The sequence below is a fragment of the Tachypleus tridentatus genome, chromosome 13 (assembly GCF_004210375.1).
Source record: "Tachypleus tridentatus isolate NWPU-2018 chromosome 13, ASM421037v1, whole genome shotgun sequence".
Taxonomy (NCBI): Eukaryota; Metazoa; Arthropoda; class Merostomata; order Xiphosura; family Limulidae; genus Tachypleus; species Tachypleus tridentatus.
Genome location: NC_134837.1, coordinates 230,375,677 through 230,395,209, shown reverse-complemented (window position 1 = coordinate 230,395,209; position 19,533 = coordinate 230,375,677). Strand labels below are relative to the sequence as shown.

The 19,533-nt window shown below is 36.3% G+C and overlaps 1 protein-coding gene across 1 annotated transcript in view; it reads right to left on the bottom strand.

The window, feature by feature from the left end:
• The window catches only part of LOC143236481 (uncharacterized), a 121,166-nt gene extending 107,019 nt beyond the window's left edge, over positions 1 to 14,147 (bottom strand). Inside the window, exons 1-3 of the mRNA XM_076474767.1 lie at positions 14,007 to 14,147; positions 12,465 to 12,849; positions 3,907 to 4,111 (exon numbers count right to left, since the gene is read on the bottom strand). Coding sequence (XP_076330882.1) covers positions 3,907 to 4,111; positions 12,465 to 12,849; positions 14,007 to 14,014 — 598 coding nt within the window. The 5' untranslated portion in view covers positions 14,015 to 14,147. The remainder of the gene's footprint in view (positions 1 to 3,906; positions 4,112 to 12,464; positions 12,850 to 14,006) is intronic.
• Between the last annotated feature and the right edge of the window lie 5,386 nt (positions 14,148 to 19,533).

The window sequence follows — 19,533 nt, the reverse complement described above, 5'->3', positions numbered from 1 at the left end:
ATCTAAGACCACACCACCTGTAAGTATTGGTCAGAATGTTCTCCTGACCTCAATTTCAAAGAGCATGATTGGGATACTCTAGGAAGTCATGATGCATCCCTATAACCCCTGTCATGATAAGAAATCTGCTCTGATATGTCAATAGACTTTTCTTCTGCCTTTTGTTCTTATATGTCAACTAACAAACATTATGCAGACATTGTGTGTCAAGTATATCTTTTAACTTAACATCCCTTACTCTCTTTTTCAGAGGTTCTTTTCTCACTGAACACTCATTAAATAATAAATTTTATTTATACTTGTCTTGTTATAAGCTGTATCATGCAAATGTGGACACATAATACAAATCTGATAAATAAATCTTGCATCATTTTGCCATTATTTGTATTTTAGGAAACCAGTGTAAATATCTTACTGAAAATACATACTATAATACATAATGAGGTATATAAAAATAACACAACAATCAAAGTAAGACCTGAAACACCTCTCTTGACACTATTTAATTATTCTCTTGGTCCAATTACCCAAATCACTTCACTTTCAAATAGGCAAACAACCTTTTTAAAGTTTGAACAATAGTTTTAGCCCTAGCAATATTTTATCATGTTCTCCTGACTGGTTAACTGACAGATCTAAATATTTGGAAATAAAACATAAAACGAAACAACTTTATGAAACCAGTGTCTACAATTAGAGGTTGTCTTTTACTGTTATCTTTTAATAAAATCTTTTTCTATATGTTTGTGAATGAAGACTTTGCCTGTTTATCATTACCACAATTTATGAAAATACATGTATAATCGAACTGTGGCTTTTGGTTCACTAATAATCTACTAAATAACAAATGTAAACAGATAAGGAAGTTATACAATTTGGATTAACAGCACATATGAATTCAAGTTAATATATTTAAGACATACAATTAATATTTTTAAACCAATGTTTCAAGTTTTATTTATAAAAGGTTCTAAAAACTAATAGTTATATACATGTAATTAATACATTTATCACTGCTGACTTCTGCTTTCTTCATATTCTAAATTAATGATAAAAAATGTATGCATACTTTTTGAAGTTTTAAAGATATTCTGTAACATTTTACTTGGCTAAATTACTTAGATGTGTGATCAAACTGATATAAAGATAAATATTTTATTTCTACATAAAATATAAGAAATCACAATAAATTTAAATAAAATAATATAAGGTAATGTAGGAAATCTATCTTTTTGAAACACCATAATATTCTAATAAATATTTTTTTAAATTCTATGTTTGATTTTACACAGTGGAAGAAAGGAATGATGTAACAAATAGAAAACCATTTTATATCCCAGTTAGTATTAATGTTTGTTTGTTTTTTAAACAGATCCTTTCACCTTAAAGTTGCTATTTAAATTTAACTAAAAACATTTCATACATTCTGAATGTCTCAATAAATAAATCAGAATTAGAACAAAATAATTATGATAAAATTCCATTAACTGAATAAATTAAGTATAATTAAAATTTAACATGAAGTACTTAAATTTAAAATATTTTTTACAGGTATAAAAATCCACTAGCCTGATACCCAGAAATACAAAATTTTTAGTTTAGACTATTGTGAATTCCATAAGTATCAGCTAAACACTCATGTAGTTTTGCTTGCATGACTGATGTTTGACTGTGTGTGAAATCCAACTCTTAATTTATCAAGATTCACAGAAATGTTATCTATTAATTTTTCTTCCACATTGTTAAATGCCTACTAAAATGTTGATAACATCAGTAAACTATATCATCATAAACTGATATATACACGTGTGTTTGACTCAATTACCAACTTCAAAATGAACATGCCATTATTCAGTTAAGTATTTATAACTTTCTAATCTCTGTGATTACTTTTCTGTGGAATTAAAAGAGTTTTTAATGCAAATTTTTACAGATACGTGTAGTTTTTCAATATCTGTAGTATTTTCATTTTATATACACTGCTGGCCAAAATCTGAAGGCCAATGAACATAAAGAAACAATATGCATTTTGCGTTGTTAGACTCAACCACTTATTTGAGTAGAGCTTCGAAGGATGAAAATAAAAAAAGAGAAAATAAAAATAAAAAACCTTTTTTAGCATTTAATAGGGAAAATGTGAACACTATGAAGTTAGCCTAAATACTGGCTGGTCAAAAGTTTAAGATCATACCAAAATGAAGTCCTAAAAATGGTAGGAAATGCCCAACAAGTGGTCTCAGTAGTGAGTTGCACAGCTGTCATTGCAAATAACTTCAAACATTTGCTTTGGCATGGTCGATATAAATGTTTACAGAAGGCTGGCTGGAATGTTATTCCAAGTGGTAAAGATGGCTTCACGAAGATCATGCACTGTTTAAAACTGATGTATATTCCTACAGACTTGCCCTGCCATCCACCCCCAAACACTTTCAATAGGGTTCAGTTCGGGGGAAAACACAATGGATGTTCCAAAAGAATCACATTATTCGCCATGAAAAAGTCCTTTGTCCTGTGGGCATTGTGGATTGCAGCATTGTCCCGCTGAAAGATCCAGTCATTTCCACACAAGCGAGGGCCTTCAGTCAATAAGGATGCTCTCTCCAACATTCCAATGTAGCCAGCTCCTGTTTGACACCCCTACATAACCTGAAGCTCCATTGTTCCATGGGAGGAGAAAGCACCCCAGATCATGATGGAACCTCCTCCACTGTGTCGTGTAGAAAATATCTCCAGTAGGATATCCTTATCATGCCAGTAACACTGGAAGCCATCTGGACCATCCAGGTTAAATTTTTTCTCACCAGAAAACAAAACCTTTGTCCACTTTTCTACATCCCATGTTTGGTGCTTCTCAGAGAAGTTTAACCGAGCTGTTTCATGGTGTGAAAGGAGGTGTGGCCTTTAAAGACATTTACAGTTTTTAAAGCCTTTCTCTCATAGATGCCGTCTTATTGTTCTTGAGCTGCATTATGCATCTGTAAGGGCCTTAATCTGGTTTGACGATCGGCTGTTGTCTTGCCGGACAACCCACTGAATCCTCCTGATCAATGCCAGTGAAATTTTCTTAGGCCAACCACTTGAAATTCTCATTCCATATCCCTCAGGGTCTTTTAAGAAATTTGCAGCAGCAGTTTTACTATGCCCAATTCCACCAGCAATGGCACATTGAGAGAGACCTTGCTTTTGCAGTTCGACAACTCTGTCAACTTTTCAGCCTTTGCCATGTTTTTACCCAATGTAACACAGGAGATGTCAGTGGGAGATGTTGACAACGCTAATGCTTGAACACAAATGACTAAATTTCGATACGTGTTTACTGATTAACGCTTCGTTTCAGTATGGTCTTAAACTTTTGACCAGCTAGTGTTTAGGCTAATTTCATAGTGTTCACATTTTTCTTATTAAATGCTAAAAAATTTTATTTTTATTTTCCCTACTTATTTTTATCTTTTGAAGCTCTACTCAAATAAGTGGTTGAGTCTAACAATGCAAAATGCATATTTTTTCTTTATGTTCATTGGCCTTAAGATTTTGGCCAGCAGAGTATATTCTGAATTAAATTACATCATTTTAAATACATCAGTAACACCAGTTTATCACTTAAAAAGACTAGTTAACCAAGCCCATAGATCTTATGTCTGCATCACACAGCTTGATTTTTATTACTGTAACACTGAAGAGATCACTGCAATGATACATTGTAGAATTTCATCTGTGGCTAGTACATTCCACGTTTACTAATCTAGGGTTAGAGTATAAAAAAAATTGACAGTTTTATTTGTACTGCTTGCAGTACTTTTTTTACTTTACTCCTATCACAGCAAGCTTAAACTTTTTTGTGTCAAAGTGACCAATTTTATTTGTATTATAACTGCTTAATAAACTTTTAAGTAAGGCTCACAGTACCTGTAATTTTTCCTCTGTGAAATGCCTCTCCCTGAGCTTTCCTAATGAATAGGTAAGGCTGTGGATCAACTACTTTGTTAGCTTGTAAGCATGCATCAATGAAATCCTCAGTAACAACAGGTATGTTGTACTTCAAAGCTTTATTTAGTTTTTCCCCAACTAGGTTCTTTTGACTGGAGTCTTGTATATGAATAACAATATGACTCTAAGTAAAAAAACATTAAATCAAAGTCACATCTAGGATCATAAATATGTATAATAATAATGTTACTTCGTGCATATAAAACGAAGCATTTGTCAACTTTGGCATTATTACAGATAACATTAAACATAGCATTCTCTCAATTAGGATAATGTGTGACACCATATCACTCCACACAGAAGAAAATAAAGTACACTCTCAATAGAATCTTTTATCTATTTACATAATCCTTATCTGAAATTATTACAGCAACAGATATATTGATTTACTGACATGCATGTGGGTGCATGAACACATTCTGTTACCCTGTTTGTCTGTTGCAAGAAAAAGCCATAGATGCATGTTTATCTCAACTCAACTAGGCAGGGAATGTCCAGAGTAGGGCACATGCTTATCTCAGTGTTACTGAACAGACAAGACCACAGAAGAATGCCAAGGGACAGAGGTGTGTGCTCCTCTTAACTGAACAGTCACAGGCTGTAAAAGAACAATAACTATTAGGTTATGTGCTTGCCTTAACTCCACTGAACAGACTTAAGCTGCAATAGGAGAACACAGCATTAGAGTGTGTACTCACTTCAACTCAACTGTGTAGACTCAGGCCACAGGAAAATGGCCTAAGTGGCATGTAGTATAGCTATATGAGAGGTGCACTTCACTTCACTGTATTGACACTCCTTGCTGCAGCCCCAGTGGTTAGATACAATTCAGTTAGAATTCTCCATAGACAACCCCCATAGTGATTAGAAACTGACAAGTGGCAAAGGTTTCCCATACTCCAAGCAAAGAGGAAAGTGGAAGAAATTTGCAATGGGGAGACTCAGAGAAAATGCCCAAATCCCCATTAGTCTTTCATCTGAAAAGGTCTTTTACTGAAGATAGTGCAATGGATGACCCCATAATATTATTCTGAATAGCCAGCAAACACATGGAAGGGAAAAATGGCAGAACAATTGCTGATGCTGGCTTTTTCCATGACAGGTCCATGAAAAAGGTACAGTGTGTATTAGTATACATAAATACCATAAGGGTATTTCAAGTGATCTTGCAAAACACTCCATCTCACAATGGAAGTATATGGAACCAAGATGGGTGGTATAAGCACACTCCATTATCCTGGCTTGATGTGGAATTTTGGGAAATAAATATACCCTGGGAGGCAATATCAGTCACCTGGCAGGATACTATATGCAAATGTTGTAAAAAAAAGTTTTGAGATAATGGGTAGAACTTAGAATAGCAAACAGAAGCAGATAGTACCCTAAAGGAAACAAGACAGCTAGATGAGAAAGATAGTGAGTGGTGAAGGTATAAATGATAGTCTACATGCCCACCTGAAGGATTCCTTCCAGCAACCATTGGAAATGAACATCAAAAGAATGAGAAAGGTGACAAATCTGATGGAAAGGATGAGGAACAGACTGTGATAATGAAGCCCCAATGGAGAGTATACTAAACAGAGTATTATTCAGGCCCAACTTGTATGAGTAAAACAAGGAATGTCACTAGAAGAAGGGAAAGCCCAGGTATGTAGAGTCAGTGATGGAAATCCAGGAAGAGTGAGGTACAAGATAAGTGTCAATGAATAGCATGAACAGGGTACAACAGAATGTATTACTCCAACTGATCATAGAGGTGAGAATCAGATGAAAAAGATACAAGGGAAATAACAGTCACCTTTCTGAGTAGCCAAAGTATTAAGAAAGAACAAGTCAGGATAAAGAAGAATGTAAGAGAAAAAGAAAAGGATACAGGAAGAACTGATAGCATAAGTATCAAAACAATGGTAATCACAGGCAAGATGCAAGAGGAAATATGTCTTGAGAGATTGTGGTATAAGGTGCAAGTTGTCAAAGGCTCATAAATTTCATGGGTAAGAGCTAGCAAAATAACAGTGAGATATCAGTCACACACTGGAGCAGGGTAATGGGTCTATGAACAATATGGAAAGAGCCGGGGAGGAAACATTCTGTAATAATGACGTAAGTGAAATGTTGTTGATGATTCTGCATGATAACAGGCAATGGCAGAGACAGTTGATCCATGATCAAACAGACAAGCAAAGAAAGGGAGGAGACTGCTAATGGTAGGATAGTGAGAAGGATGGTGGCAACAGGTGGATCAAAGGCAAAGGAATGCACTTACTACAACAGATGAACAAAGTGTAAGGGTGAGAGAAATGAGAAAGGTTACACGATATGACATTCCACTTCTTTGGGTAATAGACTTGACAAATTCCAAATGTGAAGTAAGAGGGTCAAAATCTTTTGATGGAACACTGATGTGTGAGGTTGTTTGGTTGGTTGGCATTTATTAGTAGAAAGCAAATAGGGTATCTGATAAAAAAAAAAAAAAAAGAGGCTTAGAGAAAGGGAGAACAATACCCAGGTGCCACGTATCAGAAAAAGCATTTTCCTGCCAGATCCAGTTAAAACAATCAGAATACTTACAAGAGAGACAGGAGAGAAATGGTGCAGCATCTCATAGTTAATATCATCAGGTCCAACTGTTTTACTGCCAGACTGATGAAGAGCAAGCCTGAGTTCAACCAATGTAAAGGTGCAATTATACTCAAAGAGACAATCAGTCCAAAAGGAAAGAGGTGATCACTCTACCCAAGTCTTGATGGCTAAGAAGATGGGTGATGAGGCAGAAGTGCTAGATGCATTAGAAAAGCTTTCACAGAGAGTACTGGTGATGCTCTGCACGTCAGCAACTTCCTGGCCATCGAAGAGCAAGATTGAAAGGGGGGTGAAAGTATATTGATCACTGACCTTCCAAATTTTGTCTCCTATGACTTTGGAATTGGCAGTAGAAAAGATGCTAGATGTAAACACTTAATCCAAGATTCCTTCCAGCTTTGACATCTTACTTGCTGAGCATGTGCATAGGCCCACTTGAAAGCAATGAGGTTTTAAAAGTTCAGGATATCTAAGAAAGCTATCCCAGGCTCATTTTTGAACTTTCTGTGCCACATGGCATGCAGGATTCCACCATGAACAAGGATACCATGGGAAATATGTTAAAGATTTAAGAATAGATTGAGCATCTGCTTGGACAATACAGTCAGTTACCGTTGCCACACAGTTGTCTATCAATGGCTTACAGACAAAGGCAGTATCAAGTCCTGAGGAAGTAGTGAAAGAGGGCCAGTTGGCCAGTTCCAGCTTCCACTGTGGCACACGGGTTGGGTGGCATCAACCATGGCTAGTCTCCCTCAACATGACAGAAAAATTATCACTGCCCCATGGGTCACTGCCAACCCTCCAAGAGAAATGAGAGAAAAGTGAAGAACAGCAGATAGAGAGAGCAACAGCAGTAACAGACTGACTAGATGGATGAAACTAAGTATAAGTACCACTACTGAAGAGAGAAAGGTTATGATCCAAGAGCATATGTGCTACAGAATGACCCTTTCCATCAATATCAGCACCACCCTAGACAGGATTATGTCCATTAAATTCCCCCAGGATTAAAAAGAGAGACAGCAACAGTTCAATTAGAACATCAAGGTATGACTGTTTATAGGTCTCCTCAGGAAACATGTAGAGAGAACAAACAGTGATGGTATGACCCAAAAAAACATGAATGGCTACATCCTCCAAGGGTGTACTGAGTGGCAAAGATAGATACTGATCAACCAGTAGTGCCACCCCTTTGTGCACCTGTCCATCATATAACCTGTCATTTCTATACAAAGAAAACTGCCAAAAGGTGACTGTATCAACAGGTCTCAGAAATGTTTCCCGTAAGACACTCAGAATGGTAAGAATCAATCAGTGCTTTGATGTCATCCAAATCAGCACTGAAACCTCAACTGTTTCATTGTATTAATGACAAAATTTTTACTTATGTAAGAGAGAACTGAATGGAGAGCACTTCTGTTTTTGACTGCATCATTTCTATTTATTAGAAGGTCTATCAACCTCCATGGATCCTACCCTGGGTCAATTGGGCAGGCCTTTGCTGGTAGATAAAGGTTCCAGTGACTAAGGGCATGAACAAATAACTGTTCTGCATCCCAGGGCCAAAGAAAAAAATGGACCAGAGGAAGTGGATTTGGGAGCCACTGGAAGGAATGGTGGAGAGAGAAATAGGTACTGACAATGACTTGTCAACTCTCTTAACCATGGAGGGCAAAAGTTTCTTCACATGGTATGAAAACAACTCTGTCAGAGATATGGAGAGATCTGTGTAGACTCCCACAGTAACAGTGGAATGAAGCACAGCAGCATAAGTCCGAGACGGAGAGGTCGATAGTAACTTTTGAGCAAGAATGAAAAGTAAGAAAGTTAAGACCCACTACAATTAGCACAATGAGGGTTCATTTTGCACTCATAGGCATCATGGTCCTTGCCACTGCAACAGGCACATGTCAGTGAACCACTACATGATGTCTTCAAGTGACTGAACTGCTGACATTGGAAACATCTGACAGGGCTTGGAATACATGGCTGCACCTTGCAATTTAGATAACCTGCCTTGATGGTGGCAAATGGGCATGGTGATGTAAACATCAAAATTAGGACATTGGTTGGCATCACAATTTAATTTTCATCTTTGCAAGTGGGGACATGCCTCTTTGCAGAAACACCTTGGGTGGAGAAACCAGAGAGGATCTTTAACTCAGGAATGTTCTTCAAATCTCTCTCAAAAATAACTCCTCATAAGAAATTCAGAGTAGCATGGGGAGTAACCTCAATGACCTTTGAATGCAAGAGGAGTTCATTCTGTTTTGGAGTGAATGTTTCCACCAAAATGTCCCCAGAATGTAATTTTTGAGTGACTTAGGAGAGCCACCAAGCCCCTCAATTCCCTTCTGAATTAAAAAAGGGAGACATTTGCCCTACAGACTTGTATGATAAAGAATGTAATATCAGAAAACAAGGTACAGATGTTGAAGAAGTTGAATATTGCTGTTCAGAATCTTCAAGACATGGTCATTTTGAGTTGGGGAATCCATAATCACAATAGAATATTTCAGTGCCCACTGACCCTATCTACCATGGATCCCTATGAGGAGACCAACTACAATGCCAAACAAGGACACTGCAGTAATGCCATAGTTTCCCTGGGTCTTGATAAGCAGTTCACAACTAGGTTCATAATGCCCAGTACATGACAATAAAACAAAACTGTTACGAACTGGCCCAATAAAGAATGTGAAATGTTTGAGAGCTAAGAGCATTGCATCAGGTACCCCTTGGTGATTGATAGAGGAATACACCTTAAGAGTTGTTGGAATCATATTATAATGGAACTCATGCTTATATGATACTGGAAAAACTTTTTTATTGCATGATGCACAACCCCCAACTTTCTGAAATTTTTATCTTGTGTGCATGTAGAATTGCAATAGAGGTCAGGATTTTCCCATTTTGTTTCTGTTTCCCATCATGAATAACTTTATTCTTCTCCATTCTCAGGGTAAAGATATGATGTAATGAATATGTCACACATGGATCTAGTGAATCATAACAGAATGTTCTATGAAAAGGGGTAAGAAATGGGAGGATGCCTGATGGACTATCAGAAGTTTTAGTGCACTGATATGGAGAAAAAACATCTCTTGGGTTCCTGAGCACAATGTGAAATTGTTGTTCAGAGATGCTCCCAAACCAGAGAGAGAGAAGCATTGGTGAAGAGGTGTAGGTTCAGGCTGGGTGAAGGTAATGGAACCCTTATGGTGTCAGTGAATCAGTCCAGTCACCAAAACAAATCCTGGAAAAGTGGAAGATACAGATGAACCATTAAATTCACCAGTAATCATATAAGGACCACTGGTAAAGGCACATATTTGCTAAATAGATAAGTAGATCCTGTGAAACCATGGTCTCCAAAAACAGAAAACCATTCAAGTAATATAAGTAAGAGAGGTATCAATTCTGGTGACTGTTAGTTCAATGGCTTGCAGGAAGATAGAAGAAGGTTGAGCACTGCTGAGAAAATAATTAAAAAAACTCCCATGTAAACAAGATTCTGAGTGGAATTGACTGAAAAATTTCTAAGTATTGATCTTCTTAAGACAATGTAGATATAAATGATTGGATGGAGGTGTAAATGAAAAGGAATAAGGGTTGAAATAGAAAACGGAATAGAATTTTAGAGAAACTCAATTGGTAGGAAGTGAAGTAAACTTTCTGTGTACAGAGAAGTGTGACCATAGTTGCACAAACCATGACAAGGAGGCTACCACAGTTCCTGACTTGACTTAGTAGTCACCAAGAAGCTTAATGAGTCTGACATCAGGTAGAAGTAAGATGAGAAAAGGATGAGGGATGAAAAATGGAAATTGAAATACAGGAAACATAAGAATAGGTCAAGGTACAGTATGGAGGGTTGAGTTTGGAACAATATGTAAACTAAAGATGAAAGCAAGGAATTAAAACAGTCTCAATCCATAATTCAATAAAAGTCAGAAATGCTCCCAAAAACTTTAGGACAAAGAAAGGGAGCTAGATAAGGATCTCATAGAAGGTAAGAAAGAAGTCAAACCTGGAAAAAGGAGAGTATCCTTACCCAAATACTTTTAGCAACAAAGAGCAAAGTGAACATAAAATAGTAGAAAATGTGGAGTTACCAAAGTGGGAAAAGAAGGAAATGAGAATCACCTACTCTGTAGTACGATGGGGTGCCTCAGACTTGTAGAGTAGAGAGATATGGAAATATGATAAGAAGTATTGGGCAAAGATGTTTGGGCACTTGAGGGCAAAACTGATGCCAAACAGACAAGAGAATTTCAAATTTGCAAATCAAGAAAAAGAATTTTGAATGACTGAAATCCAGGATAACAGAAACAGACAAGGGCAGTAAGGCAGAGTTGGTCAAGGAAGAAATCAGTTTGAATGCTAACATCAGTAAAAAGTATTTAGGATTAAAATTAAGAAGTGGGGAGTAAGAAGAATCATACCACACAGGATAGAGAGAAAAAATGTGAAACTAAGTCTTGATAATGCAAAACGTTTGAGGGTTCTCTTTAACAAGGAGAGATGTTCATAAAGCATAACAAGGAGAAGAACAAAATAAACAAACTGATCCTCCTCATTCTCTCCTCAAATCAAGAAGGAACACCTGAAAAAGGGACTAGAAATGAAGGTCCTGGGGTCATCATGTCATCCTCAGTTAATGTGCCTCCACGAGCCAAAATTGATAAATACACTACGTGTGGATATTTTTCATTCACACAAATATTAAAAAATGTTCCATGAATTTGTGATTTCATTGTTTGAAGAAGTAATGAAGGAAACTAAGTTCCTCAAACATTATAAACCTCATTAACTTGAAAAAAAAGTGATATATTCAATAGTAAAAAAAATATTGAACATTCTTGTGTGTAAATGCATAAAGTGTAATAGTGTACACAGAAGTGCATCACTCTCTTATTGGTGGAGGGCTTTTGCAAAATTGACAAGAATTATCCAGAGATTAGGTGAGAGTGCACAAAGTGTTAGAGGCATGCAAATCCCCAAAGCATATGTGTGGAGAAGACAGCATAACTGTATGAAGAGATATGGTATTGTCTTCAAAGAAACAAGAAGTATCCTCTCATCTTTATTGTATAATATGAATAACAACATCACTATAAACAGATAAGAACAAAGCATTATTTCAATTACTATAGGATATTGAATACAATTAATAACATCATTTTCACAATTAAATAACAACACTAGTACCCTAAACACAGAAAAGAGAAAATTTTCTCAATTGAAATACTGTATATAGATAACAACACTACACTAAATAGTAAAATAAACATGTTCTCTCAACTAAAATTTCGTATGTGGTAAAAATAAAAGCTAAATTATACCCATCACTTACAATCTACCCTATTTAAAATTCAAATACTAAAAGTCACAAAAAATTTTATCCTTTTCAAACTGAACAATGTATCATAGTATTATGAAGTGCAACCCAACTACTTTGATTAAGCCCACAAAAAAAACAAAAAAACACATCATATGAATTCCCATCTTAACCTTTTGACAACCAGGCAAACTGTTTATATTAACTCTACTTTAATCAGATAAAAATCTGCATAAAAATGTAACTTTTTCTTCTTAGATTACATATTTTATATTTACTACTAATTGTAGGTTTTCATGTCAATGAGAGCTATTCTTCTCTCTTATAAACTTGTTACCAAATGATCTCTAATAATATGTTCAAGATAAGGGTAAAATGCTTACACACTAATACAGTGAATTACAACATGTAACACTAATTTTAATATTGTAAGTCCAAACACTGATCATGACTGTTTGCTCTCCTGTTGATTTGGGATAGCAAAACTGATTTCAGTCACAAAATATCTCTCTTTTAAACCATATACAGAAATTAACATAAATCAACTCACCTTGTTTGTGACAATGTATGATAACTGACCACCATTATCCACAATTTTTTCCCTTAACTTTTGCTTTTCTTTCAGACTAAGTGAAGAGGGTATGTCCAGTACAATCTGTTGACCACCAAACACATTGTTCTTACTTTTGACATTATCAACATAATTTGTAGAACTGCTAACTGTCTGTTTTATAACAGGTGTTTTAGTTGTATCTGCACCTTCTCTTGGCTGTCTAACTGAAGTTGATTTCAGTGATAAAATAGTTGATGGTTTAAACTCATCAGCTAACAACTGTAAATTTTCTGGTCTATCACAAGAATCAGATTTCCCTAGAACACCCAGTACAGGCACAAAAGCTTCCAAAATTGATGTCATGATTCCTGTCCTAAAACAGCTAACACCAAATTGAAAAATACTGAATAAAAAACAATTAATGTTTCTCAGATAGCAAGATTTTAGGATTAGTTAGAATGCATCTCAAATAATATCAAAAACATTAATTATATAATATAGTCTCAAAACATAAAATACAAGGTTTACACAGTTTTCCTGTAAACTAAGAAAATTAGGTTTTTAAAAGCTTTTAATATTCATCTTATTTTACCAATTCTGATGAGCATCTTTAAATCAGTTTTAGTTAAAGTGGTGACTGAAATACATGTACCATATTAGTAAAAATACAAAATTAATAATTTAATGCACTTCAAATATTATGGGTGTTAGTTTTATTTACTTAAAATTTTATTGGATAATAAACATAATATCACTATATGAAAATCCTATCTCACTAATTTTATAACATTAAGTTCCTGTTTACGTATATTAGTGTGTGTTAGTGTGGATTTGACAAAACTGGATTTTCAGAAAGCATTTGACAAGTGCCACATAAAATGCTTTTTATTAAAATATTATAGTTATGTGTAAGATAAGATGGCTTTTTTAATAGAAACACAGCTAGATGGATGGAAGTAGTGAGTTTTATATATAGAATTTAGTCAATATGAAAAAATTTAAGGACAAACAAGTGAACTGTTGATTCATTTATGCTATCCTATCCAAATAACTATATTATAAAAGAAAAATGTCACAAGTATAATATTTTGGTATTGTGTTAGAGCCTTTGCTCTTTTTGACTTGCATCACTGAAATAGTTAAAAAATGGTCAACAAGCTGATGATTTTAAGCAATTGTCATTTGCTATAAAGATGCTGCTACTGCTTTAAAAAAGAATTTATATAATTTGACGAGTTAGAAAAAAAGATGGATTTTAATTATAATAAATACAAGGTAATGCATGTGGGTTCTCATGACTTAAATTCTAATTTTGATGGAAACAACCTTATCATTGTTATGGTAAAAACAAATCTTGGTGCTCTGACTGATCAGTACCTTAAGCTATTCAAGCAATGTGCTATTGCCAGTAGTAGGGCAAATACGGTATTATATTGTATTCACTGAAATAATGAATATGTATCAAGGTGTTATCATTCCATATATATGTCACATGTTAGGCCTCATTTGGAGAACTATATTTCATCTTAAGCTTCTTACTTTAACATAAAATTTATGGACAAAAAACCTCTTGGTCTATCTAGGAGGTCCCATCATAGAGAATATAATTTCATTGTAGAAGATCCTGTTTAGGCTATATTTGGGATATTGTGCTCAGTCTTGAATTCCTTTAGATCCTTTAGTGAGTTGTGCAAATAAATGATAGGTTGGCTTTAATTATAATAAATGCAAGATAATACATGTGGGTTATCATAATTTTAATTATAAGTATAATTTGGATAGAAGTAACCTTAACAGTGTCATGAAAGAAAAGGGTGTTGGTGTAATGGTTGATTAATCTATTATGTCATCTACAGAAATATTTAATACAGCTCTAAAGAGGTTATATTATCATTGTATATGTCATTGGTTAGGTCACATTTGGAATATTGTGTTCAGTCTTCAGCTCCTTAATTTCAGAAGGGCACTGAATTGTTGGAAAAGATTCAGAAAATGGTTTCTGGGATGAAGAATTTGTGATATGAAATGATACTGAAATCTCTTCATAATTTTCTTTCAAAAATAAAAGAGTTAGAGGAGATATAACTGAAGTGTTCAGGGTTGTCAAGAGAACTGATTGTGCAGATGCATTAATTTTTTTTCATACCTAACAGTGAGAACAGTGGAAATATGAAACATATATCCATGATTGCAACACAATCAGCAAAGACAATTTTATTTTTCAACAGGGTGGTAGATTGCCATCAGATGTTATAGAGGTAGTAAATTTAAAAGAGCTTAAGAAAAAGCTTGATACATATAAGAATGACTAGGGCTGGCTTTAAATTTTTTTATTTTCATTTTATAACATTTTTAGTTTATAGCACAGAAAGGCCAAAATGGGCCAACAGGTTCCGTGTTATCCTTAAACATTACATTATGTTACCTTAAGAAGAACACAGAACTTCAAAAAAGGATTCAAAGGAGAGTTACAAGGATGATTCATGACATGCTTCATTGGTGTTTTATGGCACAAAGCAAGTGGGCTATCTGTGCCAAACATCAGGTAAAAAGTTAAAATTAAAGTAAAATTAATAAAACTTACAAAAGGAAATTAAGGTAAAACAAATTGAAGTTTAATTTTTCAATTAAAAAAAACATAAATAGCATTAAAACCAATTTTTACATCAAGTCTATAGCACTAAGAAAAACTACAGTAATACAAGCTGTAAAGGACTTTCTGTAGCATAACTGTAATTATCATAACTAGCCAGGAAGATTAACAGATAAGTTGAAAAACAGCTGTTAGTCACCTGAAGTTGGCCTTTCCAGCCCTGATTTTGAGTTATTTGACATTATGGCCATTTTCAGAAAGTAAAATAATGAAAGTTTTAAAAGACTTTTAGAAAAAATTTAATTATAACTCACCAAGATCACTAATAGATAGTTCAAAGAGTAGCGTTAGTCACCTGAAATTGGCCTTTCCAGTCCTGGTTTCGAGTTATTTGACGTTATGGCCATTTTCTAATTTCAAATCAAACAAGATGGACTTTTAGAGGGTTTTACTTGAAAAAGCTTGTTTTCATGTTGCTCACTCCAAGTTGACTGCCACCTAGCACAGAGCAGAACCTTAAATACAGGACCATAGTCCATGTATGGAATAAGCACAGCAGTGATAGTGCCAGAGCATATAGATTTAGCTGCAGTGTTGGCGAGCTCGTTCCTGAGAATATCAATGTGCCCCAGTATCCAGAAAAACTGGATAGATGTTAAAGAGAAATAGGCCAATTGCTTTAGAATATTGGCAAAAACAGGGTGTGAGCTATCATGAATTGATTCTAGTAGAGAACTGAACAAGTCAATATAAATAGTGCAATTTGAGTACTGCTTAGCTACTCTGTGATCTAGGGCAAGAGAAATGGTGTACAGTTAGGCAGTGAACACAGAAGCTGTAGAGGGGATTCTGTGTGCAACCATTGAATCAAAACAAACCATGGCAGAGCCCACACAGTCACCTGATTTCGAACCATCTGTATAAACAGGAATAGAAAAATGATTCGAAAGATGTTCAGCATATAACAGACATTATTTCCATCAGGAGCATCTGCTTATCTCAGGTGACTTAAAAACAGGTCACAATTGAGGACTGTAATAAGCCATGGTGGGATAGGCTGACCAGTAGATACAACAATGTTATACAAGGACAGACCTAATTCATCCAACTGCAGCTGGATACGAAGGCCAAAAGGAGCAATGGCAGACTGTCTGGTCTGCAAACGTGTGACCCACCTAGAAAGAAAAACACAACCCCAGGTGGGATGCTTTGGTAAGGAATGAAGTTTCAAAGCATATAGTAAAGACAGTTGCAAATGGTAGAGGTGCAAAGAAAATTCATGAGACTCTGTGTATAAGCTCTGAACTGAGGATGTGCAGAAAGCCCTGGTTAAGAACCTAAGTCCTTGATGATGAATAGGATACAGCATCTTTAAGGCTGAGGTCCTGGCAGAGCCAAAGACCAGTGATCCATAGTTGAATTTTGATTGAATAAGAGCAAGATATATTTTTAGCATAGAACACTGATTCACTCCCCAAGTGGTGGAAGAGAGGACATGGAGGATGTTCAGTGCTCTTGAACATTTGACCAGTAGCTGCTTGATATGTGATATAAAGAACTTTGTCATAGGGACCACAGGTAGCACAACTTCCCTCTTCCTGAACTTCTCTCTCCCTAAAACCATTTGTTCTAGTCCATTTCAGTAAATGATTGAGGGCAGTCTGTAGCTGCTTCTCAGTATACCTCACGTTTGATGACTGAGATGAGATGTGAAAGTCAATGACATAAAGCCAGTTTGAAACAGTAAGAAGGAGACATTCAGTGATGGCATTAATCTTTATATTGAAAAGTGACACTCAAAACACAGCCCTGAGGGACTCCAATTTCTGTAGAAAAGAACAGGAACTTCCATGTTGTATCATAAGCCTTTTCAATGTCAAAGAATATGATACAAGATGTTGTCATTTGAGAAAGGCTTCTCTGATTGATGTTTCAAGTTGAATCAGGTAGTCTATGGTGGACCACTGTTGTCGGAACTCACACTGGAAGGGTGAGAGGAGGTTGTCTGATTCATGGAACCAAACGAGATGAGCATTAACCATCCTCTCTAAGGAGAAACAGAAAAATAGCAAGAGAAGTGGGAAATAGACAACACAGCATTTTATAATGTACATCATCAGGTTCAACCAATGTACTGCCAGCCCGACGAAGGGCCAGTTTAAGTTACACCAGTGTAAAGGGACAATTGCAGTCATAGAGACAATCAGCTTGGTTGATCGCTCTGCCTGGCTCTTTATGGCTAAAAAGGTGGAGGAAGAAGCAGAATTGCTAGATACCCAGCAAAAGCTTTCACCTGGAATATCAGCTACTTCCTGGCCATCAGAGAGTAAGATCGAGAGAGGGACAGAATTATATTGCCCACTGACCATTCAAATATTGTCCCATATGACTTTGGAATTGGTGGTAAAAGATATGCTGGTTGTGAACTTAATCCAAGAGTCCTTCTGACTTTGACATCTTACCCACTGAGCATGTTCATGGGCTTAGTGGAAAGCAATGAGGTGCAGGAGCATGGGATACCTACAAAAAGTATCCCAGGCCCAATTGTGAGTCTTCCGTGTCATGTGGCAGGCATGATTCCACCACTGACAAGGATATAGTTGAAAACATGTTGAGGTTTTAGGAATACATTGAGCAGCTGCTTGTATAATACAGTCAGTTACTGCTGCCACACAGTCATCTATTGATAGCTTACAGATGATAGCAGAATCAAGTTCTACAAGAGCAGTGAAAGAGGGCCAGTTTGCTTGATCCAGCTTCTACCAAAGCACAAGGGTTGGGTTGCATTGACCACAGCCAGTCTTTCTCAAAATTACAGGAAAATGATTACTGCTTCATGGATTATTGTCAACCCTCCTTGAAAAGCGGAAGAATAGTGTAGGGAGCAAATTGAGAAATCAACAGCTGTAAAGGACTGACTAGGTGCATCAAAATAAGTATAAGAACTTCTACTGAAAAGAGAAAGGTTGTGATCAGAGAACATACACTCTACATAGAGACCCCTCCCATTAATATCAGCATTTCCCCATGATTAAAAAGGGAGGCAGCAACTGTTCAACAAGAGCATCAAGGTCTAATTGATCATAGGTTTCTCCAGGCAACAGATAGAGAGAACAAACAGTGATAGTATGACCCAAGGAAACACAGATGGCTACAGCCTCCAAGGGAGAGTCAAGTGGCAAAGACAGGGTGAGCACATGCTGATCAACCAATGGTGCCACCCCTCCATCACACAGCCTGTCATTTCTGAATAAAGAAAATTGCCTAAAGGTGACTGTAATGGCAGGTTTCAGAAATGTTTCCTGTATGAAAAGACATACAGGATGGTAGGAAGCAATCAGTGCTTTGATGTCACCCAGATTAGAATGTAAACCTTAACATTTCCATTGTATCAAGGTGGCCATCTTTATTTATGTGTCTGCAAATTGGGTGGAAAGTCATTCTGTATACAACCACATCTTTGTCGTCTTTATTCAAGGGAGGTCTGTTGACCTCCATGGATCCTTCCCTGGGATGACTAGACAGATCTTTGCTGTTGGAAGAGGATTCCAGTGACTGAGGACATGAATGAATGATCATTTTGCATCTTGGGGTGGGAAAAGAAGATGTACCCCAGGAAATGCTCATACCCAGAACCAAAGGAAGTGGATCTTGGGGTTTGCTGGAATGTATGTTAGGAACAGAAACGGGTGTTGAAGTTGATTCATCAACTTTTTTAACCATGGAAGTCAAAAGACTTTTCATTTAGTTTGAGAACAATTCTTTTGGAGGCAGAAATAGATCCATTTGCACTCCCACTGTAGCAGTAGGATGAAGTGCAGCAGCATACTTCTGAGATGAAGTGGTGGACAGCAACTTTTGAGCTTCAGGGTAAGTAATGTTTTGAATCGTTTTCAAATGATTCAACCTCTTTTTCTTCCAACCACTTACAGCAAAAATGAAAGTAGGATGGGTGAGAGTCATTGCAATTGACACAATGAGGGTCCATTTCATACTCACAGGCATTGTAATCCTTGCCACCACAACAAGCACACATCAATGAACCACCACATGATATCTTTGAGTGACGAAACTGCTGACACTGGAAACATCTGAGAGGGTTTGGAATGTATGGCTATACCTTGAAATTAAGATAACCTGCCTTGATGGTGGTAGGTGGTCATTGTGATGTAAATGTCAGAATGACAACATTGGTTGGCATCCTAATTCCATCTTTGCGAGTGGAGATATGACTCACTTGAGTGAAGAATCTAACAAGAATCTCTGACTCGAGAATGTTCTTCAAATCCCTCTCAACAATAGCTCCTCATGACGAATTCAGAGTAGCATGAGGTTTAGCTCAATACGTATATCCCCAATTGCCTTTTAATGCAAGAGGAGTTCACTGTTTTGAGATGTGGATGTTTCCACCAATATGTCACCAGAGTGAAACTTTTTTACTGACTTTGGAGAGCCAGCAAGTCCCTGTTGTCC